Source organism: Eublepharis macularius, chromosome 7 (assembly GCF_028583425.1).
Source record: "Eublepharis macularius isolate TG4126 chromosome 7, MPM_Emac_v1.0, whole genome shotgun sequence".
Taxonomy (NCBI): Eukaryota; Metazoa; Chordata; class Lepidosauria; order Squamata; family Eublepharidae; genus Eublepharis; species Eublepharis macularius.
This window is the reverse complement of record NC_072796.1, coordinates 105293308-105319801: the sequence shown is the minus strand read 5'-3', so window position 1 is coordinate 105319801 and position 26494 is coordinate 105293308. Positions and strand designations below refer to the sequence as shown.

At 42.8% G+C, this 26494-nt stretch overlaps 1 protein-coding gene across 1 annotated transcript in view; it reads right to left on the bottom strand.

Moving 5' to 3' along the window:
- The window catches only part of CNBD1 (cyclic nucleotide binding domain containing 1), a 239462-nt gene that overhangs the window by 91466 nt on the left and 121502 nt on the right, over positions 1-26494 (bottom strand). The window contains exons 4-6 of the mRNA XM_054985894.1: positions 22877-23022; positions 19125-19282; positions 3255-3389 (exon numbers count right to left, since the gene is read on the bottom strand). Coding sequence (XP_054841869.1) covers positions 3255-3389; positions 19125-19282; positions 22877-23022 — 439 coding nt within the window. The remainder of the gene's footprint in view (positions 1-3254; positions 3390-19124; positions 19283-22876; positions 23023-26494) is intronic.

Below are 26494 nucleotides of genomic sequence, written 5' to 3'. Positions count from 1 at the left end.
ATTCCTTAACAGCGGTCATTCTGCACTACAAATTCTGATAGGCAGCTTCCATCTGATATAGAAATGGTACTGAATGGTAGAATGGTAGGGTGGTTGAATGCCAATGAATTTCAACAATTTAAACCTGCATGGAGCCCTTCCAGGTCAGCACCAATTTCCTCCAGACTTTGGGCCCAATTTGGAATCAATTTCAATTTAGCACTGCCCCTGCACTGCCAGGGCTCCCCCCACCAATCCCTTACTGGCAAGAGAGGTAGTGGCATGGAGACCACAGAGAATAACAAGCCTCAGCTTCCTTGTGAAAATGCTTGAAAGCATCCATTCAGGTTGCCAGCTGGAGGGGAAGAGGGTGTCTGGTTCTTTTAATTAGGGTTGCTTGTACCCAGACAGGAAACTTGGGGGTGGAGGCCTTGGGGGAAGAGTTCAGCAGTGCCATAATGCCATTTTGGTGCAAACCTAGCAGTGATGTCATCAAACTGTCACAATGAGCAGAAATGGGCAGTTGAAGCTTTTCATGACCTGATGTTACATAGCCTAAACTGATATTAAGGGCACAGCTAGAGGTTCCAACTGAAAAGTCTGAAAAGTGGTTAAATAGTTGAGCTGCGAGTCAACATTTTGCTGGTTTGAATCTCACTACTGCCATGAGATCAGTAGGTAGCCTGGGGTAAGCCACTCCTCTCAACACTGGCTCCCTTGAGCTATTGTGGGGATAATAATAACACTGACTTTGGCAGTTTCCAGATGGCTTACCTGCACCCGCAACGTCGTGCCACGTTGCGGGGAAAACGCGATATTTCGCATTTTCCCCACAATGTGGCACGACGTTGCGGGTGCAGGTAAGCCATCTGGAAACGGCCTTTGTTTACTGCACTAATCTGTCTAGAAGAGTGGTATATCAGTGGCTATTATTATTATATTCAGTGATGCTGCAAAACTATGGGAAATACTTCATGACATCAATGAATATTCTTTTCATTCTCTTGGGAGCCAGTAAGGCCACTACTGTAAGCATCTCTCACTAGGGATGTTCCAGATGGCCGGGGTAATTTTAGGAAAGAGGGGCAGTGAAGGGGGGATCATCTGGCACATTGGTAGTGGTGATGAACAGGGACCAATCTGAATCCAGTCCAAACATGAATGATTTAATTTGAGGCTAATTCAAATAGGAGGCAAATTTATTTAACTGTGGTAAGCTCATTTTGAATCAGGCTCATGGAATGTTGTCATTACTAATTTGATGGGGGTAAAAGGATCCATAGATATAAATGATGTTTAATGTAGTATTTCTGCATAAGCTGAGAAATCAGAGGGAAGGGGGTTAATTCTCACTGCCTCATTTGCCCTTCAAATAATATTTATTTATTAGGCACCACCAAGGACCCCTCCTTATAATACAATTTTTACCAGTTTCCAGTGACAGACCTCAGGAGCAGTTCATCCATTGAAAAGTGTATGGTTATTTGTGGTCCTCTCCAAACACCTACAAGCCATGACTTGTAAAAGAATGAATGGAGGAGGGAACACTCATGAATAATCCATTGGTTTCTCCTTCATAATTGATGTGATACTGGAATGTTTTTTGTACAAGTACAAAATGTATCTTAATGCCTGACCCTAAGTGCCTTTAACAGCCATGAGGTCAGAACATCACCCTAAAGTATTAATTATTGCCTGAAACCATTACTTTTTAACCTATGCTAACAAGAAGCAACAAAAATCCTGGAAGGGAGCATGCCCTTCCCCATGCCTCAGTATGGCATGATTAGACTATGGCAAGTGTACTGGGACTCAAGAGGCTTCCAGATCCAGTCAAGTTCTATGTAGAAATGTGGCTCTTAAGATTAAACTATAAATTAACCCTCAGTTGCATGACTGCATCGCTCTCTTTTTTAAAATCTTTTTTAAAAAAGCAGCCACATGACGAAGGGGTAATATGATTAGAATTATGGGAAAGGAAAAGAGAGATTAACTCTGCTGTCCATGCCAATTCCATGATCAAAACTATCTCCCATGACTGCTTTTAGTCTAATTAGCAGGGAAAGACAGGCACAATATGGGTATTTGCCTTTTTCCCCTGCTAGACCTAAAAGCAGCCCATGGAGGGGAATTGGACAAATGGACCCTTTTCACACTGCTTACCTTCACTCACAACGACACGGAACATCGCACAAAAAACACGGAAGATGGCGTTTTCTCGCGCGAGATTTGCACGATTTGCAAATCTCCTGCGAGAAAATGCGATCTTCTGCGTTTTTTGCGCAATGTTCCGCATTGTTGTGAGTGAAGGTAAGCAGTGTGAAAAGGGCCATGGTTTAGTGGAAAAAAATTAAAACCTCTGCTTTCCCCTTACGACTGTTTTGCAACTAAATTACATATGACCTCACATGTAGTTTGATCTGCATTTTAAGTTCTATGAATTACTATACATAACTGTGACTTGTGGAATCAAGCCCAAAGGATCACTTGACAGAACTTGCTTGGTGGTGAAGTTCTGTCAAGGCACAGCCAACTTATGGTGACCCTGTAGTTTTTTCAAGGCAAGAGACTTTCAGAGGTGGCTTGCCACTGTCTGAGTAGTAACCCTGGACTTTGTTGGTAGTCTCTCATCCAAGTGCTAACCAGGGCTGACCCTGCTTAGCTTTCAAGATCTGACAAGATCTGAATAAATGCACAAGAGTTACCAGATCTCAATTTTTTTCTTATTGCTAACCCCACCCCCATGCAGACTGGAAGTGGGGGGAAGAATGTTTAGATTTTTAACTGTGCATTTACGGAACAAAGTTGCAGTGGGACACCAGCCTTTACAGAAGGGGAGGGCAAACTACAACATGAAGTCCACATCTAGTCCAAGAGATTTTTTTCATCCAGCCCTCGAACAGCCCTGCTTTGTAACGATTTGTGAAAGAAGGAAGCAAGGATGTGCAGCTGCAGCTTTGTGCTACAATCAGCAGTAACATGATGCCTTGTTAGCAAAACCAACACTAGGCAGGGAAGATATAAGAGACTCTGATCAGCAAACATGAGGGTGGAGTGCAGAAGAGGTAATAGCCAAGGAGGCAGTCTGGAGACATCTCCCTTTCCATGACAGACGGAGTAGCAAACAGGCCTGCTAGGAGAAAGAATGGAGAGGGCCAATATGCACCAGCCGAGTTTACTCATAGGAAAGGTCTTGAGAATCTTCCGTAAAGGAAACACTATGTGAGGTGACAAGCAATGAGTACTAAGTGATATTTTGAAAGGAATTTGCCTACCTCTTTTACTCTTAAATATTCCACGGAGGAAATTTTGAGAATGTCACAGTTCTCCTCAGTGATAACTGTTAGTGCATCAATTTGCAACCTTGTTGGAAGTGGTATCAGAGTTCCAAAACAACTTCCTACGCCAAGCTGCAAAAATAAATAATAGAAACTGAATGAATAGCATCTTTTCCTTTTTGTAAGGTGAAGAAGAAAATGATAAAATAGATACTATGATTTATATTTTCTTCATCAACAAGGTAATCATATATATCCCACAAAAACAAAATTATTCACTGCCTGAAAATTCAAATGAATGGGATGCATTGGCTTATGTACTTTGTACTATATTTATTAAGTTATTACTAGAACAGTAGATAATAAGTAGAAAATGCTTAATCATTTTATATAATGTGTCTGTAATCCGCCTTGAGCCTGCTGAAAATGTGGGGAGGGCAGGGCCAGCGCCACCATTGAGGCCGTGAGGCGGGGGCTGCGGGCACCATGGGGCTGGAGGGGGCACCAGAGGGGGTGCTGGGGGTGGAGGTGCGCGCAGCACCGTCGGCGGCCAGCCCCGCGCCGCCGCCACAGGCCCTCAGGCGGGCACAGCAGCCGCAGGCCAGGGACGGCAGGCTGCCAGGGTGGCAGATGGAGCATGGGCAACCTCCTCGCGCTGCCCCAGCCCCCCACCAGCGAATGGCCCCGGCGTCACTGCATGATGACATCATCACATGATGATGTCATTGCGCAGCCTGGGAGCATGCACACGCAGAGCACGCGCACAAGGATTGCCTGAGGTGCCAGTAACCCTGGTGCCGGGGCTGGGGGAGGGCGGAATATAAATTGAAAATAAATATATTTTAATGATTTCTTCTATGAAACCACTTTGTACTATTTATCAGCTAAAGGAGGTCTTACCTTAAGAATATGCCCATTAATTAGTAAGTGAAAAGATATATCCAGCTTGAGCAGCAGAGAACATAAACTGAACATTCCAAAATGTAAGTTTGCTTCTGGAAATAGGGCATGATGGTGTTTTTCTAGCACTATATGATAATGTATATAGTACACTAAAAATCAATAAAAATATGTAGATGCTCTTTGCTATTGAAATATTGTTCAACATCCACCTTTAACTGAATGATATTTATGAGCAAGATAACATCTATGGGTTAGACATAAAAATGTAAAAGTAAAATGCCACTGGCAGAACACATCCTTCCAGCCTACACCCATTTTCTGTACCATACCACCACAAGAACTTGTTCCTGAGGGTCAGGGAGCCCTCGGGATAGGGGGTTACAGCTCAAGCAGCACACTGTTGACAGTGGAGAGGACAGCAGACTAGCCACCTGTGAGATCCTAATGTGGCAACCTGGCAGCCCAACATTGTACATAAGGATCAGAGATATACTTCATTTTGCTGTCTTTCCTCCATCTAGGTTCCATGACTAGATTGTAACTATCAGTCATATGGGGCTCATGAAAAGCAACACCAAGCATTTTGGACATGAGATGACATAAGATAGGTAGGAGTAGAGACATCCAGCTTTACGGCTTTATAGCCCACAATGGCACAATGACAAGCACAGAAAAAAGTATTAACTGGCACAATGAAGCTCAAAGATACAGATCCATTCAAGAACAAGCATTTAAACCACTATTCTAGGTATTTTAGGCTTAACTAAGGTGCTCTTGTCACTGTCAGGGTCTTAGCATCCCCTGCCATACTTCAGAGAACTGCTGGACTGCTGGGAAAAGGCCTGGGCCTAGGACTGGACTCTAACGGACATTGTGCTCTTAGGTTAGAGACAGCTGCGGCTGTCTCCTGTGTTTCTGTGAAAGCGTGCAGAGGAGGGGGGTCACTTCCTGAGCTTATCTGTCTCCAACTTATCTGCCTACCTCCAGCGCTCAGCCTGGGAAGAGGAACTGTTGTCGTGGATACATAACTTTGGAACTTCTGAACTTTCTAAAACATCCTCTCCACTTTCCTTCATAGTCGCTTTGCTTTGCTTTGGTCTTACACATAACATAGCTGTTGGGGGATGGGAAGTGGGAACCTAGGCTAAACTGGTAGCTAGGGGAGATGGAACTGGGCTGTACTTAGATTTCAATATAGGCTTGTGGCTTGGCACAAAATTTCTTTCCTGGCAATTACCCTGTTATGGATAGCTGAACTAGTAGGTTATCAATAAAGGTTTAACTGATGCAGATCTGGACTCATGTAGTGAAGTAATTAAAATCTACCTGGCAGAACCTTACAGTCACAATATTCCCCTTATCCTTTGTACATTCCCTCATACAGGAGACTCAAGTGTTTCGTTTTTCTTGAAAAAATCAAGCATTTGAGAGTGTGATTCGGATTGGAAGTGCAGCTCAAGGAAGAGGGTTATTCCTTCCTTCCATGTCATTTTTCTGATCTTAAATAGAGATGGGCATGAATTGAATTACAACCCAAAAAAACACACCGAACGAGGCTGGTTTGTGGTTCGCAAACCAGTGGTCTGTGGAAGCTCATTTCTGTGAACTTCCATGAACTGGTCTACTGGTTTGTTTGGGTCATATTAAAGGGGCAGTTTAAATGGCCATTTCCCCCAGGGAAATGGCCATTTAAACTTTTCCTGCCGCTTGCAAGTGGCAGGGCCCTTTAAATTATCAGCTGGCACATGGTGAGGGGGATTCTTGCAAGGCAGGAAAGGGACATTTAAACTGTCAAATGCCCCTTTCCCTGCCACTGTTAAGCAGCCGGAAAGGGGCATTTAAACCCCACGAACCACAAACTGGTTTGTAAACTTGACCCACTTCATGCCAGTTCGTGGTTCCTGGTTCGTGAAAACTCACAAACCATGAACCTCATAGTTCGAATTTTTTGTGGTTTGTGCCCATCTCTAATCTGAATTGTATTGGGGAGCTGCTATTTGACCTACTGGGACAAACATACAGGAACTTATAGGCATACCATGATTTTTTCCCAATGGCATAAAAAGCAGCATATAAGCAAAAGTAGTCCATGGCCAAGCAAGTTTGCTAGTTGTTTTTCTGTCTAATTGTATTTGTGTGTGTGAGAGAGAGAGAGAATGTTGCTATGGCTCTCCAATAGGGAGAACAGTAGGATATGAATATTTAAATAAATAAACAGATTAAAATATCACTCCCAGGAATATCCCCTTTTATGGTTTGGCTTACTTCTAGATGGCAGCTATTTTGCATGTTTCAACTATTTTTCCCTAGAAGAAACCATTTAGTAGACTTTCCAGTAATAAAGCTGTTTTCCATTATATGCATACTGGTTCGTAGTGATTATGGGGTTGGGGTGCAAATTAGCACTTTGCTTGTTTGAATCCCCCTACTGCCATGAGCTCAGAAAGTGGACTTGGGTAAGCCACTCCTCTCAGCCCCAGCTCCCCAACTATATTGAGGGGATAATAATAACACTAACTTTGTTCACAGCTTTGAGTGGAGCATTAATCTATCTAGAAGAGCGGTATATAAGTACATCACTATTATTATATGAATGAAAAGTACCAACAATACTGATATTGTTTCAGTTAATCAGTAAGCAAGAACTATGTACCTCTAATACACAAAAGGCAAGCCTAGAGGTCCCTTCCTGACCCTAGAAGTCCCTTCCAACCCTAAGATTCTATGATTCTAAGCCATGTTGCTGACTCACTTTTTGTCCTGGGGCAGAAGCAGTGAGTTGTCAGCAACACAGTGATGGGGAATCCCAGAGTGCTGGCGCAGCCTTCCCAAGATCCCACAGTAGCTATGGAGGTGGTGGGGAGGCCCAGTGCTCCAGCGTGGCCCTCCGGAGGCCCCACAGCAAGGGGGAATGCCACCATGATGGCACAGACCTCTGGAGCCCCTGCAGCAGCCACAGACATGGCTGGGAGGCCCGGAGCACCACTGCAATGGAGAAAGCTGGCACTGCAATGTCCTTGACAGAGAAGCCTGCTGTGGTGCTGCACCTCTTCCAAACCTGTTGTTTACACAATGGGCTGGGTTGCTAGTCTTTACATATATATGGCTGCATCTATATTTAATCAAATCTGAACACATGGCATTCATGCATTTCTTTAATAAATACCATGTAATCTGAATTAATGTCTTCTTATATGCTGAAATGCATAATTTAATTTGTTTTATACTGCAGGGAAAAAATCCTGCAGAATTTCACAGGGATAGGTTTGACAAATTAAACAATGCTTACAAATTTTGTCTCATGCTTTCCAAAAATTCCTAGAGAAAAAGATTAAATATCTACTATATGAAGGTTCCTTTCTGATCCTTTCACATTATTAGAACTTTTTAGATTTTATGAAAGACATACCAGTAAACATAGGTTTAACATATGCCAATAAACAAATAACTCGGTAATGGATTGGCAATAAACAACTGTTTCACTCCCATTTAGAATTTTGATTGTATAAACAGCAATAAATATTCTAGTTCCAGTTATGATTCATTTCCAGTTCTCTGCTTTGTGACTCGTGTCTATGCCACATATGCAGTATATACATTTTATACAAGATTGGCTCTAGAGAACCTGACCTCCCCATCTCTTGGTCCCATTGTCATTGCATTTCACCATCACCCTTCTCATGTCTGTCACCATTTTCAGGTAACCAGCACAGAAGTGTCAAAGTTTGTGTCAAGAATTTTGTGTTTCTGCAGCAGATGCTTACTCTACAGGGCCCGATTGTTACAACTAGACATGGGCACGAACCAAAAAAATTCAATGACTGCGGTTTGTGGTTTGGTGCCGACGACGATCCCGATGTCGCGAACAGCAACAAACATTTTCCGTTGCCGAACCAGTTCGCGGGTCACGGTTCATTGGGCGTGGAACAGCCCCCGTGGCACTTAGAGAGCCCATATTCCCAGGGAGTCAGGCTCTTCTACAGCCATCACCCAAGTTTGGATAAGATTGCAAAAGGGATCTTGGAGTTATACCCTCTCCAGTCCAAGGCCCCCAGGAAACTCCCACAAAAATCCAAGCTCAATTATACTCTCAGTGTCTCTCCCCAAAGGCTAGCAAGTGGCAAGCAAGAGCTCTTTCCCACTCCACTGCTCACTGAAAGTGAAACCCAGCCTGGGAGCCCACAGCTATTTATAAGCACAGGTCCCATTGAGCAACGCAGGAGGTCTGTGTTTGGCTGTCAGAGCTGCCTATCAGGGTTTGCAGGGATGAGATTGGACTGCCCATGGCTACAGGACACCCCCTTCCCCCTCCCTCCCCTGGGTGTCTTCTCCCAACTTGTAACCGCTTTGCAGCTCCATGGTTGGAAGGAAGACCTGCCGATCAAGGTAAGCTGGGCTTCCATTCGGGTTTCCAGGACGACAGAAGGAGCGCAGACAGAGTTCAGGCATTTCCCCGGCTCCATTGCCAGGGGAATTGATTGCTGGTGCCTGACTGTCTGGCTTCCCGAACCGCAGCCAAATGCACTGAACCAGGCGTCTCCCGAACACTGGTTCGTTGGCCGTGGACAATCACGAACCACCGGATTGCGATCACGCGATCACCAATTCCGTGGGTTTTTGAAGTTCATAATGTGGTTCGTTCCCATCTCTAGTTACAACTTTAGTTCTTATAGTTTCAGTTGTCAACATCTGGACTTCTTGCCACAGTTGACATTTTTCTTAAGAAACTGAAATTGGTGCTTCGCTGTTTACATTATTTCTACCATTAGGTGATATTCCTGATGTTATGGCATAACTGATGGAAACAAACAAAAATTACAGAGGTATGCTTCCACCAACGTCAATCAACAAAAGATAAATCAGATAAATGATCATAACAAGTAGACACCAAAGGCAAATAGAGAAACCAAAATGATAACTCTCAACTGGAATTGAATGTTGTTGTTTTTAAATTAGATACCTTTTGAAATCAGAGGCAGTACTGGTGAGCAATGGGTGGGATGGCTGCTGGGAAAAAAAGCACTGTCCATGGGCAGGAAAGCAACATAATCACACAACCCCAACCACAGTCAACTGTATGATTGGCTCCAAGCTGCTCACAAGTGGTAAGCTGGATGTAAGCTAAACTAGTGGGTACTTGAGCATGCTTAATCAGAGACCACTAAGCATTTGTGCCTACCTTTCCCCAAACCAAAGTGGATGTGCCAATTTGTGGGGATGGATGCAAGGGCAAACTATGGGGAGGAAAGTTCCTTTCTTCCCTTGCCCCAGTTTCTTGCAGTTAAAAACCTGATCTTCAATGCATATTAATTGATTCTGTGGTGAAATATGCTGACTTCTACAAGGCACACTACCATTGGAGGATGTAGTTCTGCCTTCTATAAGTGTTTTCCATACAGCCAATTTTTTGTACACCTTGAAAACTTTTACTATAGGTAAAATAACAGGGCACTGGAACAAGGGGAGAGTGGGAGGTGACAGAGGACAAACAGACAACAGAGTGCTGCGGTGAAACACAACAACTGTAATGATTACAGCCATTGGAGCACTGGCACTGCATAGGGCATGGATCTAGACACTGGGTGACCTGCCTGCCCCTGATGGCACTCGTATTGGCCCGCCTGTTGGGCGAAATCACAGGTATTGGGATTCCACATTGGCATAGGCCACTGCATGGTTCCCCTGTCACCTGGGGATGAAGCTGGATAACAGCCCATGAGCTGGACATGTCCCTGAATGGCTCCAAGATTCCCTAAGGGGAACCCCAAACTGGGGAAGACAGGTGTGCAGGCACTGTCTTCCCATAAATGGATCCAGCCCAATACCCAAACTGCCCCTGTAGAATTATGATGAAAACATAGAGCAAAAGAGATCAACATGGCAAAGCCCCATACTTGATTGCCATAACAGATCAGGGAGGAAGGACAGGGAAGCCAACATAGACTGGCCCCAGGATCTGGAGTGTGACTGGCCTCACAGGGACTGGGTAGGCCAGAGAAGGAAGGTTGCCTCCTTGGCCTGCCAAGGAATCCCTGCCCCCAGCTCATCAGGGTGGAACGTGATTGGGCATCCCGGAGCAGCTGCTGACGCCCACCATCAGAATGCCAGAATGCCACTGTGTAGAGGAAGCGTGAACAGGAAAAGGAGCCTGAACAAACTGCTTCCAGCTCACTACAGTGGCAGCATAGAAGAAGAAAGGGGGGGGGAGGCAGCATAGAAGAAGAAAAGGGGGGAGGCACCCACCCATCATATCCCACCACCACCCCAGACAGTAAATCACCCCTGGAGTCTCACCTTTAAAAAACAATCAGATTCATTTAGAATTTAGAATTACTTACATATCTAATTACTTATTCAGAGGGACATTTGCTTAATTATTGGTTTTTATATTCTTAATAGTGGCTGTCATTGTTTTCATCTTCTTAGATTTATGGGCACCTGATACCAATTCTGCCTGACACCTCTATGCTTCGTAAGACTGTAAAAAAAATTAGACCTCAAAGATCTCAAACATTGTGGTCTGAATCACCTTTTTTCCCAATCCCCTTTTCATTTTTGTCTTTTAATATCTGGCCCAATGAAGAGTTCCAGACACTAGAAGACTGCATAATGTTTTGTGTCATTTTGGTTTGTCTTAATAAAGGGTATTACGCAATTTTTGTTTTTGGATTTTACATGTGTAATGTTTTGAGATAGGCTGCTTTCAAGTTAATGGATTTATTGTAGAGTTTTATTGTTGTACTTTTTTGTGCCTAACAGATTTACAGTGTTGGGGAAAAGCTATTTTTCTTTCCTTTCTTCCTAATTTGGCTTTATTATCTCACAGAATGCACATTGAGGCACCGTGTAGCTGTTGTCATTCCCATTAGTTAATTAATGTATATCATAGATCAAAAATGCCACAAATAGAAAAGGGTCTTAAGCATGCGCTGCCTTCAGAAACGGATTATGTCAGAAACTCCATTTCCTTCTAAAACTATTTGCTTGTATGGAAGCTCCATTAATTTTGCTAGAACTTTCATTGGTGAAAGAGACATCTCTAAGCACACAACCTGGATTACTCAGAGCCAAGCTACAAGTGATGCCTGACACAGGTTGGACACTTGTCAGCTTACCTCAAGTTTTGATGGAAAATGTAGGCGTCCTGGTTTTACAGCTTGGCTCTCCATTACAGCTGCAAGACCAGGATGCCTACATTTCCCATCAAAACTGGAGGGAAGCTGACAAGTGTCCAACCTGTGTCAGGCGTCACTTGTAGCTTGGCTCTCTGTAAGTCACAAAGAGGGATGGAAGATCTCGTTTCAACAGAAAGCATTCATACCTGGAAATATATCACTGAATATCACTCAAGAAACTCAGGCCTATTTCTAATATTAGCCAACTAGTCAAACAGCTCAGTGGACTGGGCTGTAGGGCACGTTCCCTTTAAAGCTTGTTGGTCAGGAGGCCCAAAATTAGGGTTGCCAGGTTTCCTAGGCAACTAGCGGGAGGTGGGTGGTACTTACTGAGCTATAGTCTTCATGTGCATGTACTCTCAACCTCACATAATGATGTCACTTCCAGAAGTGATGTCAAGGCACTGTCCCCAGGAATGTTCCTGAGCTTTGCAAGGGGCTGATTCTTTGAGAATTGGCCCCATGTGAAGCACGGAAGCAGTCTCATGGCCAGCACAATGATGTCACTTCCAAAAATGACATCGTCACCAACATACCCAGAGCACATGCACTGTGCATTTGCCTGGGTGGCCTGATAGTAATGGGCAAACACCAGGTGGTTTGACATCTCCTACAAATCACCAGTAATCAGTGGACACAGGGGCAAACCATCAGGAATTTGCCCACCACTGGTGTGCACCTGAGAACCCTACCCAAAATGTGCATGGCACAAGTGCAAGAAGTCAAGAGCAAATATCACTGAAGAGCCCACGAGATAATAGTGAGCACAGCCTACATATCCACAAACACAATTCAATACTACTGTCCTTTAAAAAAACACTCATACGACGTCTTATTGCAGCATGCATCGATGGGTGTTTTCACATGCCCAAAGCATCCAGAAGATTGCGCAAAACTCACGGCATGAAGCATCTTCCTAGTGTGATTTCCCAGCCCGATCCCATTTAATGGCGCAATTTCTGCCATCATTGTGCCATTAAAGGGGATCATGCCAGGAAATCGTGCTAGGAAAACCCTTCATGCCGTGAGGTTTGCACGATCTTCTGGATGCTTACAGGTACATGTGAAAATGGCCAATGTCAATGCAGCCTTCTTTGGAGTATGCAGTTAACATCTTCTGGGTTATGTTTGCATTTGCAGTGTCATCCCTTCTGTCATGAAAGGGTTAAGCTGAAGTTTCTGTATGCTAATGATAGCAAATTTAGCATAGAGCCAATTAAGTGCAGTGTAGACACTTCCCACCAAAAAGGGGGAGGTTTTATTCTTAATGAGATGACCCTAAGATTGACTATCATCTAATAAATATATTGGAGATATTGTCGAAGGCTTTCACGGCCGGAGAACGATGGTTGTTGTGGGTTTTCCGGGCTGTATTGCTGTGGTCTTGGCATTGTAGTTCCTGACGTTTCGCCAGCAGCTGTGGCTGGCATCTTCAGAGGTGTAGCACCAAAAGACAGAGATCTCTCAGTGTCACAGATCTCTCAGTGTCCCTGTGACACTGAGAGATCTCTGTCTTTTGGTGCTACACCTCTGAAGATGCCAGCCACAGCTGCTGGTGAAACATCAGGAACTACAATGCCAAGACCACAGCAATACAGCCCGGAAAACCCACAACAACCATATTGGAGATAGTTCATGACACCCTGCACATATGCAAGGGGTCAGAAAAAGAGAGGGAACAAAGAAACAAGATGGAGTATATCAGAACTAGAAAGAAAGAAAGATGCCATAATGGCACGAAATTCACATAGAAAATATACCTCTCTTGATTCTACTCCCCCCCACCCCATTTCAAACAAATTGGAACAAGGAATATGGTTGATCACTTCATATACTTTGTGAAAGGAAACAAACAACAGACCACAACAAAGAAGCATGCAAATGCAGAGTTTTGACTGCAAAGGTAAAAAGTATTTATATTGTCAATAGATCACTGTAAAGAGTAAGAAATGAAATGAATGCTGGTTTGTTTGTTTATTTAATGTTGGTGGTCAGCACTAGAGACGGGCACAAACTGGGAAAATTACAAACCATGCGGTTCGCGTTTTGTCATGTTTCATGAACCACGGACCACAAACTTTCACAAACTTGCCCTGCTTCACAAACCAGTTCGTTCGGTTCATGAAAACGTCACTTCCAGGTCAGCAGAAGGTCTGCAGAGAGCCCATCCCCCCTGTTGCCTAGGAAACTGATTGACTGGTGCCAGGCTGTCTGCAGTGATGAACCAAAATACAAACCAAACAAACTGGGCTAAAATTCGTCATGGTTCATGGGAAATGAACTCCCACGAATCGTTGGTTTGTGAACCACGAACCGGCCCGGTTCATGACGAACTTTGGTTTGTATTTCGGTTTGTACCTGCCTCTAGTCAGCACCATCTCCCTCCAATAGAAATCAGCGGAGAGACGTGTACCTGTGCCCAGAGGCACCTACTTTGGGGGAGGGGGTGTTACTGTAAAACCAAATCCTGTGTTCCAATTTGCTTGAAACATGGGAGGGGGTAGAATCAAAGGAGGTATGTTTTCTGTGTGAATTTATTGCCATTATCTTTATAAACAGCTGCCCCAGCCTCTCCAATAGATTTCCCATTGAAAGGCGAACATCTTCTCCACACATTGACACTGAGAGATCTCTCTTTCAGTGCTACACCTCTGAAGATGCCAGTCACAGCTGCTGGTGAAAAGTCAGGAACTACAATGCCAAGACCACAGCAATACAGCCTGGAAAATCTACAACAACTAACATTACCTGTATTCTTCACCAGTGTTAAAAGGAGGTGTCAAAATTTCAAATATAAAAGACTACATTCTGGAGAGCATAATTTGTTTAGAAAAATCCACATCAGGCTGTAGCACAGAACAAATTACTGTTTTATCTAACAAAAGCTTCTCCATTACATGACAATGGACAAAGCAAAAGTTCAGAATGGATGAATTCACAGTGATCCACTCCCCTTTTCTTTTATGTCTTTTGGAAACTCATATTCCAAAAAACTTTGCTATATAGTAAAAATCTGTTAAAAACTCTACCAAGAAATGTGAATCATGGGCAGGGAAACCTTCTTCCTTTCCTGGACTGTTCCCCCCTGTGTGACAGTAATCAAAGTTAATTTCCCTTCAACCAGCTTCATCAGTTCTGAGCATAGTTGCATAAAATACAACTACGCTAAACATAGTTGTTCCCTAGAACTACGTTTATTGCCATTTAGACAATTAAATGCAGAATGCTTAGGCTGGATTAGATAACTAGCATGACACTATGCCTACAGTGATAAAAACTTCAGTCAAAGCTGTCACTGAGAACCACATTAAAAATGGGCCTTTTCTTTCTGTTCTTAGAAAACCGTTCTCGTGCACCTCTGGCAATCTGTAAGAAAGATCCAATTTAGACAGAAAGAACAGAATTAATCTTTTCTTCCTGTCATTCTTGCCCAAGGTCAGCTATTTATTTTGGTGAGCCAGTGTGAAGAATTCTCAATGACCCTCTCTTTTTGTAAGCCATTCACTTCTGCATCCTGGAGGCATTTGGAATTCATTCATTGTTTGTTTGGAAGAGATCCGGTGAGAGAGACAATAGTTTTAAATGCTTGAAAGGTAAGCCCAGTGGCATCAATTCCAGCTGGTTGATGTAAGCTTATTGTAAGTGATTGTAAGTGACAAGAGCAGCCCCACAAAAGTCAAACAACTTCCTCAAACCTCTCCATGCCAATAAGAACAACTCAGCATAGTCTTTCTGAAAGGAAGCAATGAGGTTTTTACATTATACCAAAAGAATGATTTATATAGTGAACTATATTATATGCCACCATTTGGCCCTGCAAGGGGCCCCCAAGGTAGCTCAAAGCAATTTGAAACAAAGAAGAGAACATAGTAAAAATGCAATGAAACAGGAAGCATGGCACCTTCATTAATTCAAAGGCCTTCTAGAAAACAGAGTTGCACTTAACCTGTAATTGTTGTTCATCAAGTGGTCTTCTGTGCAGGCACACATGGGACTACACATGCATGGGCCAGCCACAGAGGTGAAATGACAAAATTTCTAGAGCTTTCCAAGTGCTCAGAGCCCTTCCTCTTTCCACGCAAGTTGGCAATTTCCCACTCAAGAGCGGAACCACAAGTGACGCCTGACACAGGTTGGACACTTGTCAGCTTCCCTCTAGTTTTGATGGGGAATGTAGGCAGCTTGGCGGAATGTTGGACAAGTGACAGTTGAAAAGTCCATTGGACAGCAGTCAGAGAGCGAAGCTGCGAGACTAGGATGCCTACATTTCCCATCAAAACTTGAGGGAAGCTGACAAGTGTCTAACCTGTGTCAGGTGTCACTTGTGGTTCCGCTCTCAAACCAGCACATGACCCAGGAAGGAAAGTATTCTTCCCTCAATCCTCCTTTCACCACCATGGAGGAGGCAGGCTTCAGTGAGCAGCTCACAGTGGGGAAAAGGTGTAAGGGATACGTGCCTGCACAGAAGACCACTTGAACAACCGTTACAGGTAAGTGCAATCCTGTTCTCATTGTCATGCCCTCTGTGCAATCCCACATGGGAGAATAACAAGCTCACCTACCTAAAGGAGGAGACTGTGGGATGATCAGCGGAATAATGATTGTAATACTGCATTTCCCACAGCTGCCTAATTTCTGGAGTCAACATCAATGGAGTAGTTATCTCATGAAAGTCATAGTCAAGTCACCACCCTGCAAATGTCTTGATATCGGAACCTTACCTCTAAGAGCTGCGGAGGCAGCTTGAGACCATGTGGAGTGCACCTTAACTAGGAACAGGCAAGGAATTTTTGGCCTTCTCATACATTCCCCTTATGGCGGCAACTACCCATCTAGAGATGGTTTACACAGTCACTGCTTTGCCTTTGTTAGGACCTGAGAAGCATATAAATAGATTTTGGTTCTTGCGTACATCTCTAGTCTTATGCAAATAAAAGAGGAGAGCCCTTCTCACATCCAAGATATGAGATGTGCATACTTGTGTGGCTGAGAGGTTTGGGCGAAACACTAGGAGCACAATGTTTGCGGCAGGTGAAACATGGAAGCGACCATAGGAAGGAAAGACCTGCTTGGTGTAAGCACCACCTTATCTAGATGATAAGCAGAGGTAATGGCAACCATAGAACCAGTCTTGTGAGAAGGAAAAGAAAGCTTTCATGTAGCCATCGTTTTTCAAATGGTTTATACATTGAGGAGGCATGTATCAGGGACAACCTCCACTGTGGAACAGGCGACAGTACTGGTGGAAATAAATTAAACAAACATGCTGCCACCACTTGTTATGACCTGTACTTTCTTTGCGGTAAATTTTTCTTTTAATCTTCCCCTTACACCCTCTGGGTAGTTTGCTGCCACCAGGAATATATTATTCCAAAATATTTTATTCAAATTTCCCCTTTGGTAACGTGTTTAAGCGTCAGGCTCCTTCGTGGTTCTATGTGGCCCTGAGGATATGAATGGGATATAGCAATGACAGCTACACTGGGATATAACAAAACAAAATAAATGTTTATTTTTCAAGAAGCGTATTGGTTTCATAAAAGTAGTTCTTAGTTCTTAAAGTTACTTCCTATAAACTCATTCACACAGATCTCTTCTAAGACTTCACACACAGTTAGCCTCCGTCACTAGACCCAATAGTTCTCTCAAATACTTCAAATATAGGCAGCACACAGCTAGCCTCTCTTTCTCTGACTCTCATTCACAGAAATATTAAACCTCCTCAGGCAGCACACAGCTGGCCTCTCTTTCCCTGACTGAGTGTCCTTTCACAATCATGCTCAGTTCAGGTTCCACACAGATTATATTTCTGTCATAAATACTTCAGTATACTCAGGCAGCACACAGCTAGCTTGCTTTCTTCTGACTGAAACCTTTCTCCCTGCACTCTCAGTCTAAACTGCATTCACTCCACCCACACTCTCAGTCATCAACCAATCACATCACTCACTCTTCCCTCTCTCACCCCACTCTTCACCTAGCTCAAACCAAGCATTTAAAGACACATGCACACATTTACTTGGAATCATTACAAAACCCTTTAAAACTTTTTGGATAACTGAGTAGAGAAAACAGTAGAATTATCAACCCTGTTGTGGTGTGTTGATATGGCTGCCAAGTGTACCTTCAGAGAAGTTACTGACAGGACTGAATCTTTCAGGTACAAAAGGTATTCAAAGACTTTGTAGGACACAAGACTCAGGGGTAATGTGGTGTTGCACTCCCCAGAGAGCAAACCTAAGCTACTTTGCTGCATATTATCTGTCAGTCGCTGGCCTTCTAGAGCACTTCAGCCACCCTAGAAGACCAAGGTCTCAATGTGTGCCTCGTCATGCTTTTAAATGAAGGACATAAATGTTGTGATTGAAACACTGTCCTGTGTGAATTGGGTCCTCTGCTGCCAGAAGTGGCATGTGAACTCATTTGCATAGCTGCCATAGAATTGGAAACCAGACTCTATTTGGTCAAAACAAGGCTATCAGAATGCAGGCAGTATGGTCTTGCCTTAACTTTGCTATCACCTTGGGTAACAATGGGACAGGCAGGAAAGTGTAGAACAGAATATCTTGCCATGTAAGATGGAATACATCCCCAAGGGAAAGGGTTTTATAGCAGGGAAACCCCATTTGGCGGGCCATATATAATAGTCCTTGATGAACCACTAACTGATTGGATTTGATCGATCTGCTGAAAGTGTCTGCAGAGATATTTGATCAGCCCACTATGTAAATGGGCTATATGAAGATGCCATCACCCAGTGCCAGATGCAAAGAGCTTCTGTGTTGAGAACTCAACAGGTTGAGTCAATACATTGATTTTAAATTGGTTCAGATATATTTTATGCAGATTATCACAAACATTTATTATTCAAATGTACATTCTATAAAACTACTTCAATGATAGATATTTTATGGGAAAGGTTATATTTTTAAAGGCACTAATTGTGGCTTTAATTGTACTGTAGCCCAGTGGTTAAGTGGTTCAGCTGCGAATCAGCACTCTACTGGTTCGAATCCCACTACTGCCATGAGCTCAGTAAGCCACTCCTCTCAGCCTTTGGGTAAGCCACTCCTCTCAGCCTCAGTTCCCCAGCTGTATTGTAGGGATAATAATAACACTAACTTGTTCAGTGCTCTGGCTGAAGTACTAACCTGTCTAGAAGAGAAGTATATAAGCACAGTTGTTGTTGATTCCATGTCCCCTAGAACTTGATCAGTCTCATCCAAGGCTGGATCAGGGAAAAGGGACACTGGAGGGCACTACAGCCCCAGACTCTGACCTATCAAAAGGGGAGTCTGACAGCTTATCTTCCAGTTTGATGCATATGTGAAAGCTCAGGAATGCATAACTGATTATCACCAGCATTATTCTTATAACAAGCCCTGCTTCCATCTTTCGAGTCCAGTAGCACCATAAGGACCAAGTAGATTTCCAGGGTATGAGTTTTTGAGAGTCCAAGCTCCCTTCTTCAGATACCTCCTATCTTTGTTGAAGTTTTTTGTCTACTCAGATGTTTTCAAAGGAGTAAATGAGATTTTAAGCAGCCTAACTAAATTCAGGATTACAGCGCTGATGTTTTATGAGAGTAATATCTTAAGGAAAGCCAGGCAAGGTAAAGTAGGTCAGGTCTAATAAACATACTGCAAAAGTAGTCTCACTTTTTAAAACACTTTTGTACATTTCCTATCTGTTTTTATCCCTGTTCAACTACATATGACCCCCCAAAAAGGAAAATTATCCAAACGGTTTCTGGTCTACTATAAGTGCTACTTACTAGCTTACAACTTACCAGTGTTTGGGATGATGTGTAGGATAGTTGAGTTATACTTCGGGAGCAAAGCATCACACTAGAAGAAACAAAATGTCCTCCAAGAAGTTTTTTGTAATACTTTGTCTGTGGTCTAGCAGAGCCTCTAAGTATCGCATAGAACCCCTGGCTTCCATCCACTGGAATTAAATAAAAATTAAATTAAAAATAGACTCCATTTTCTCAGTCTATTACAGAAGGGGGGAAACCCCACAGTCCTAACACATTTTAACAATATTAACTTACAGTGTACTAATTTGCTTACAATATTGCATTTAAAAGTACAAATGCATTATTTATATTTTAAAGAGTTTTATTCTATAAAGGAGCAATCCTAAGCAGGTCTGATCAAAAGTAAGTCCTATATTATTCAATGAGGCACACTCCTAGGAAAGTGTTAGTAGGATTGTATCCTGAGGGTTATACACATGATAGCAGGAGATACATGGATCAGCCTTCCCAGCATATTTTTAAAGGGCAATAGCAGCCATGCTGGGCCTTGATTCATAATGGGATTGTGGTGGGAGAGGGAAAGTTTAATCTTTCATCCTGCACTTTCACTGATTCCCCACACACAAACTATATATATATATGTGTGTGTGTGTATATATATATATATATATATGTGTGTGTGTATGTATGTATGTATGTATGTATGTATGTATGTTAGTCTTGGGAGTCTCCTTTCAGGAATAATAACATTTAGCAGGAGAGTCACAAAAAGAAGAATTAAACTCCTCCACCACCACCACCCCCCACACACACCAGGTTTCATCCAATAGGAAGTAGGGTTGGGCCCCATGTATTGTTTGTTAGTTTTTAAATAAAAAGCTGGGAAATGCCATTCATGGATCTCCCAGAATTTCCTGCTTGGGTCCTAAAATTGAAGGTAATCAGTGAAATAACAAAAATACTTTCATACGGCATATTATACTCTGAAAAAGTGACAATTAAGTATCTTTAATCAAAGTATGAAAGATTGGCTCTCTGAATTGGAGCTAGAATAAATTGGCAATTTTCACTGATTCCCCCTTCTCACTGCAGTGCAGACCTTCACATGCTTTCCCCAGGGATCCCTTATCCCCTACGGGCAGCATTTCATAGAGGTCAGTATGCTTCAGTGGGAGGGAGAAGGCAGGAAAGTTACTTATCATAGATGGAAAATTTTGCCTGGAATCAACTCTCTGTGGAGAAATTTTTAAAAAATTGCCACTAGCATTTTAAAATGGTATCTGAGAATCCAATTAGGATGCAAACCCTTAAATACACAACAATTTACTCCATTTCCCCTCATGTTTTTAGCTTTCCTGAAATTCTGTCTGTAAAATAATCTTTGAGATTAAAGCCTCATCTGGCATGTATTATTTTTATCAAGTCAGTTTTGCTTAGCCAAAAATCAATTTTGTGTTTATTTTTAGCTTACCAAATCAGATGAGATTGAAAATATTACTTAACCAGGTTCAAAGAGTTGGAAAAGATTGCACGTTGATGCAAAGCAGCTTTTTCTTTAAAGTCATGATGTGACAGTCTGAGTCATTAAGATTAGCTTTTATCTCATGCACACACTTTTTATGCTCAGCAATTTTAAAGCTCTTGCTACTGTACCATATAGCAGGTTTTAACTGCATGTATACTAAAACAACAGAGCACTTAACCCAACAGAAGGTGGCTGCCCCAGTGGCCAAGATTCCAAAGAAGAGGGGTTTTTTTGTTTTCCCAAATTCATAGCCTAGCAAATAAGATACTATTTAACATCACTAGCATTTTAGCACAAACTTGGACCTTAAATTTGTCCTTTTTATTATCTCAGTATAATTTCTCTGGTTTACTTAGATGACAAATTGGTCTGTCTACTAACAACATGTCCTTCATTTTCAGGTGAATTGCTTCTACAATGTAAGGCTCAACATAATAATAACCAGCATAATAAGAGAGCAATCTTAAGCAGGCCTATTTAGAATCATCCTCAGGTTTATTCAGTGGGTCTTACTCCCAGGAAAAAGTTTCTTAGGATTGTGATGTGATTCTAAGAATAAATTGCTTTGATGGATTCATGCTATCAAATAACTGGTGGAGGTGTTGCTATATCATCTGTGCTAGCCCATGGAAGCCTGGATTTAACAAGAATGGTTCCCAATGCCCAGGATGGTGATAAAGAAGGCAGGCTAAGAATTCTGAATGCCCTTGATTTACCAAGGGAACCGCCTGTGAGAAATGTAGATAAAGTGTAGATTCAGACAATGGAAAGAAGGAGAATGCATAAATATGAAAAGAGATATAATTGGTTACTAAGTCAGTACTTCTATGTACTTCATTTTGCTTTCCTCGTCTACTACATGCTTCACTTTCCATCCCTTACTTATCTCCATTTATTTATAGAATCTAAGAATCACTGCTGAGCTGACAACAAATTTAGAGCAATGTATTCTTGTGATGTATTTCGCAATACAATTGTCCCTAAGCTAGAATAACTCATATGTCCAAATGTACTTCAGTATCCATTATTTGTCAAGTAACAAATAGTGGCTTTTGATGCTGTTTATGCATTCTTCCCTTCCCCCAAAATGGTGAGATGTTTCAGGAGACACACCACTAATAGAACATTGTAAACTTATGGTGTCTGCTTTATTTAGAAATATACAAGTAGAACTTAGGTGGGCAGCAGCTCCACCATGGGGGAGGGGGAGAGAGAGAAATCCTGCAGCTGATAGGTGCTTCCCTTCAACCAAATCTGTTCTTCCTAGCTTTTCTCTCTTTTCCAGTGCTCTCATTTCTGTTTCTTCATACGTACACATTCACCTCCCCTCAGCTGAAGGGCTGACACTTTTTCTGAGAGCCAGACTACAGGTGATGCCTTACACAGGTTGGACACTTGTCAGCTTCCCTCAAGTTTTGATGGGAAATGTAGGCGTCCTGGTTTTACAGCTTGACTCTCCATTACAGCTGCAAGACCAGGATGCCTGCATTTCCCATCAAAACTTGAGGGAAGCTGACAAGTGTCCAACCTGTGTCAGGCATCACTTGTAGCTTGGCTCTAAGATCTGTTGGATCAGCTATCAGAAGACCACCTTCTTACAATTAAGATTTTCCATTCCGGAAACACCCACATTCATTCAAGAATATCAATAGTCTCTTGTCAAAGATTCTAATTCCCATCAGGTTGATGTTCTAGGTCAAATCCAAGTCACAAACACAACTGTGAATCAGGCTGCAAACTCACAGTGCTTTAATAATAAACATCACAAAGCAGAATGCCTTGATGAGATGTAGGGGGTTAATTTGCAGGAAATCAAAATGTTTAATAATAATAAAAGAGATGACTTGATAGGTGCGAAAGAAAACTGTAGAATCTAAACATAAAGGAAGGGATACTACGTCTGCACTTTTCCATTAAGTAGTTTTTTTTCTTATGACTTTCTTCAGAAGCTTAATGACATCCTCTTTAGATTGTGGAACTGGGGAAGGGGGACTTTAAGACTGACATAGAGAAATAAGTTGATGAGACAAACAGAAAATATCAGAGTAACGAATACAGGACAGATGCATCTTGGGAAAAGTCTAAGTCTAATCTGAAAGTTGGGAGCTTATTTCTGCAATTGTTGAACACAGAGAAAATACAGTTCTGTAACCACTTGAATATTCCAAACACACAAATACATGAAAAATTCAGAACTCTTTCGATTAGGCATTTATAGGACCAAGCTGTTTGCACCATTCTAACATCTTCCTCTTACCTGTACTTCCTTTCACCCAGTATTCCCTTACAATACATGCCATGAGTTCTCTCAACTCTTCATCCGAAAGTTGGTCATTAATGTCAGGAATAAGTTTGAGGGTCTGGTATACGATCTCATTTTCTTCAGGAGATCTTAGAATAGGGCTGCAGAAAGAAGCACATGGAAGAAAGAACGTTACCATATTTTTTCTTTTTGCCCTGTTACCAGTCTGTAGAAGAGAGAACAATATCAGGTATGGACATCTGGGATCTGGACATTTTGAGACAGCCAAGAAGCATTGTGGAGCTGGGGGCGGGGGGAGTTCCACAATTTGGTTTGAATGAATCTGCCACATATGCCATGATCTGTCTTGAGACATGCTCCAGGACCAGGGCCAGATCGACGGGGGGGGGGGTAGTCTGCCCCCGGCACCGTCAAAGAGGGGGCGCTGGGTGCAGCTGCACGCCACCAGGAGCGCGCGGGCGGCTGAGCAGAGGGCTCGGAGCCCGCCTGCACCATTCGCTTGCCCTGAGGGCAGGGGGCACGTGGCAAGCCTGCTGGCCCGTCAGTGTGCCTCCCACATGGCAAGCTGGCTGCCCCAGTGCGCTGTGGAGCTGGCGGCAGCAGTGCAGGTGGCTGGGAGACTGCCCATGCCATTTGCCTGCCCCACAGGACAGGGCATGTGCGGCAAGCTAGCCACCCCCTCAGCAGGGCAGGCGAATGAGGGGTATGGGTGGGAAGGCATAAAACAGGTACCCTGACCACATTAACTAGAAAGTTTCCCCCAGGGACCATGAGTTCATTCCTCCTCTGGAACAGAACAATGGAGCCTTTCTGTTCTCTGTTGCAAACAGGTCTACATCCTCCCAGGCACCCGCGCTGCCACTGCTAGCTCCGCGGCATGCCGGGGCAGCCGGCTTGCCATGCGGGTGGCGCGCTCCACCCTGCGTGATGATGTCACAGAAGTGACATCATCATGCAGTGCCAGGAGTGCACATGTGCACTGGGTGCGCACACGGGGGGGGGGGCGGACTTGGGTTGCCCTGGGCGCCGGCAACCCTAGATCTGGCCCTGTCCAGGAGAAGACATTCTGGGCATACGACGATCAATAGCAGTGGGAATGGATTTTACTTTATATGCTATAGAAAGACACTTCAGTGCATCCAATGAAGTGAGCTGTGACTCACAAAAGCTTATGCTGGAATAAGTTTTGTTAGACTTTAAGGTGCCGATTGCTTCTATTTTAATCTATTTATTTACTTACAACCTTTAGGAGGTAATACTTAAATGGGAGTAATAATTTTAAATAGAAACAGAGAAGGGAACAGGTTGATGTCAATGACATGATGAAGTATTGGAAACATGGAGGCTGTACTGCTCAGCCCAGAATGGTTGCCAATGACCACAGCCAATCAGCTGTCAAGGGACATCTCTGAGATATAAAATAAAATGTACATTTCTACCATGTCAATGTGCTACAGTTAACCCTTGTCAAGGTTATAAATGTTTTTCAGGCCAAAAGCTGTGAAACATGTAAAAGCAAAAATTCTGTCATGCAGCAGTTAGCAAAACTGGCATTTTGTTTCGGCTTCCTGTTGAAGTTAACAGGACAAGAAAACTTCTCAACTGATAAAGTATATCTAATAGCTTAAAAAGTGCACTAATGTAGCCATGTGTAGCATATAAGTACAAGACGTGTCCAGGTGTAGACAGAGCTGAATGAATGAGAGAATGCATGAGAATATGAATGTGAGCTGAAGACCCAGACCAGAAGAAGACCTGGAATATCATGAATAAAGAGGACTCCAGTAGAGAGGACCTCAGATGATCTCTAGTGAATGGAAAGCACCGCCATCAGCTCCCTATAGGAGAACAGGAAGTAGCTACGCCATGGGCAAAGAAGCATGTCAGCAAAGTTCCAGAACTACTGACAAAAAAGGTTGCCTCGTCAGTCTGCAAGAAAAGTACCCAGAAAACTACAGACCTGCATCGGTGGGTGCCTGGGTGGCTATCTATACATGGTAAGACCCATTGACAGGAGGGCAAAGATGGAGAGGAATAAAAATAGATTATAAAATTTAGAGATGCCTGAGACGAGAGAGGGTACCTCCCTTAAGAAGCTTTCCTGACCAGTAGTACAGCTCCCCTTGTGGAGGGCTGCCCCAGATTGGTCAGTACACCACAAAAGAGCCTGGTCAGACTTTAGATGTATGTGTGAATAGAAACATAGAAACCTTGAGCTGGAGATAACCAAAGGGTCATCTAGTCCAACCCCTTGCATAATGCTACCTCCCTCCTCCCACTCCCCCAATGACCATTATTCTATGTCCAGAGGAAGGCAAAACTCCAGGATCTGCAGCCAATCTAGTCTGGAAGAGAATTCCTTCATGACCCCAAAGTGGTGATCGGCATTACCCTGGGCATATAAGAAAGGGCCAAGAGAGCCTAGCACCAGTTTCTCTTGATCTGCCTAAATTCATATTGAGTCATACAATCATCATATACTTGATGCTAGGTCATATTTTGTAATCAATAAAGTTGCAGCTTTGTTTTGAAGCACACTGGAGTCCTGACTCTTCCTTGGCACTTGAGGAGAAAACAAATCCATAGAATGGGCATAGTTTGATCACCTCTCCCCCATCTCTCAGCTTCCATTAGAACCTATTTCTAGCTTCAAATAAGTTTGTGAGAAGGAGAAATTATGCCTGTAGCAGAGGCAGTTTGGAGCAGAATAACTGTGATGGTATCACAATGAGAAAAAAAGTTAACATTCAGCAATTTAATACACCAAATTATAGTATTTAGGGGTTTTAACACTTTCCAATGAATTCAGTGTAAGGACTTGTAAGTTCCCAGCTGCCAAGAATGCAACTTCTGCCATTATTAATTAAAAACTTTTCACATATCATAGTCCTTTGTAGTTGTATGATGTGGTCCTCAAATGTGCTCTCCTCAAAGGACAAGTCTCTGAAGGCTACAGGCAGAACTGGTATTTTATTTATTTATATTTCTGTGCAGTGTTTTATAGTCCACCTTTTCACTGAGACTCAAGGCGGATTAGACAGTGTGGATCATTACAATCAATTTCAAAGACATTTCAATACACATGTCATAGGGCATATACAGGCAAATTTGCTAAGATTTAATATTAATAGGCTAGAGACCAAAGGACTGAAATAAATGGAACTGGCAATAGCAGAATTCAGCTATGTGATACATTGGAAATCAAGTACTAGCCGTATAGAATTCAATTTGAAAAAACCTACATGAAAGAAATAAGTAATATTCTTTTCTTCTACATATTCATTCCTTCTACTCTCAGAATGGAAGATCAGGGACATGCTGTATTTCTCCAAGCAGTGGATAAACACCCTGTGTCATTTGTACATCGTTGGAGAGCACATCTGAGACAATATACTTCCAGTTGTCATACACTACAGACAAACTACATTGATTCCTACATTTGTATAGACACATCTGGAGACAGAATCACACCCCTGGTCAATTTTTCCTATGAGTTGCTATAGCTCCCTAACGTTTCTCTAAATAATTCCTCAAATAATATTAGTATTACCTCATGACACAACTGAGTTGCCTTCAGTTTGTTATCGACTAAAGAGAGATAAAAAACAGGCA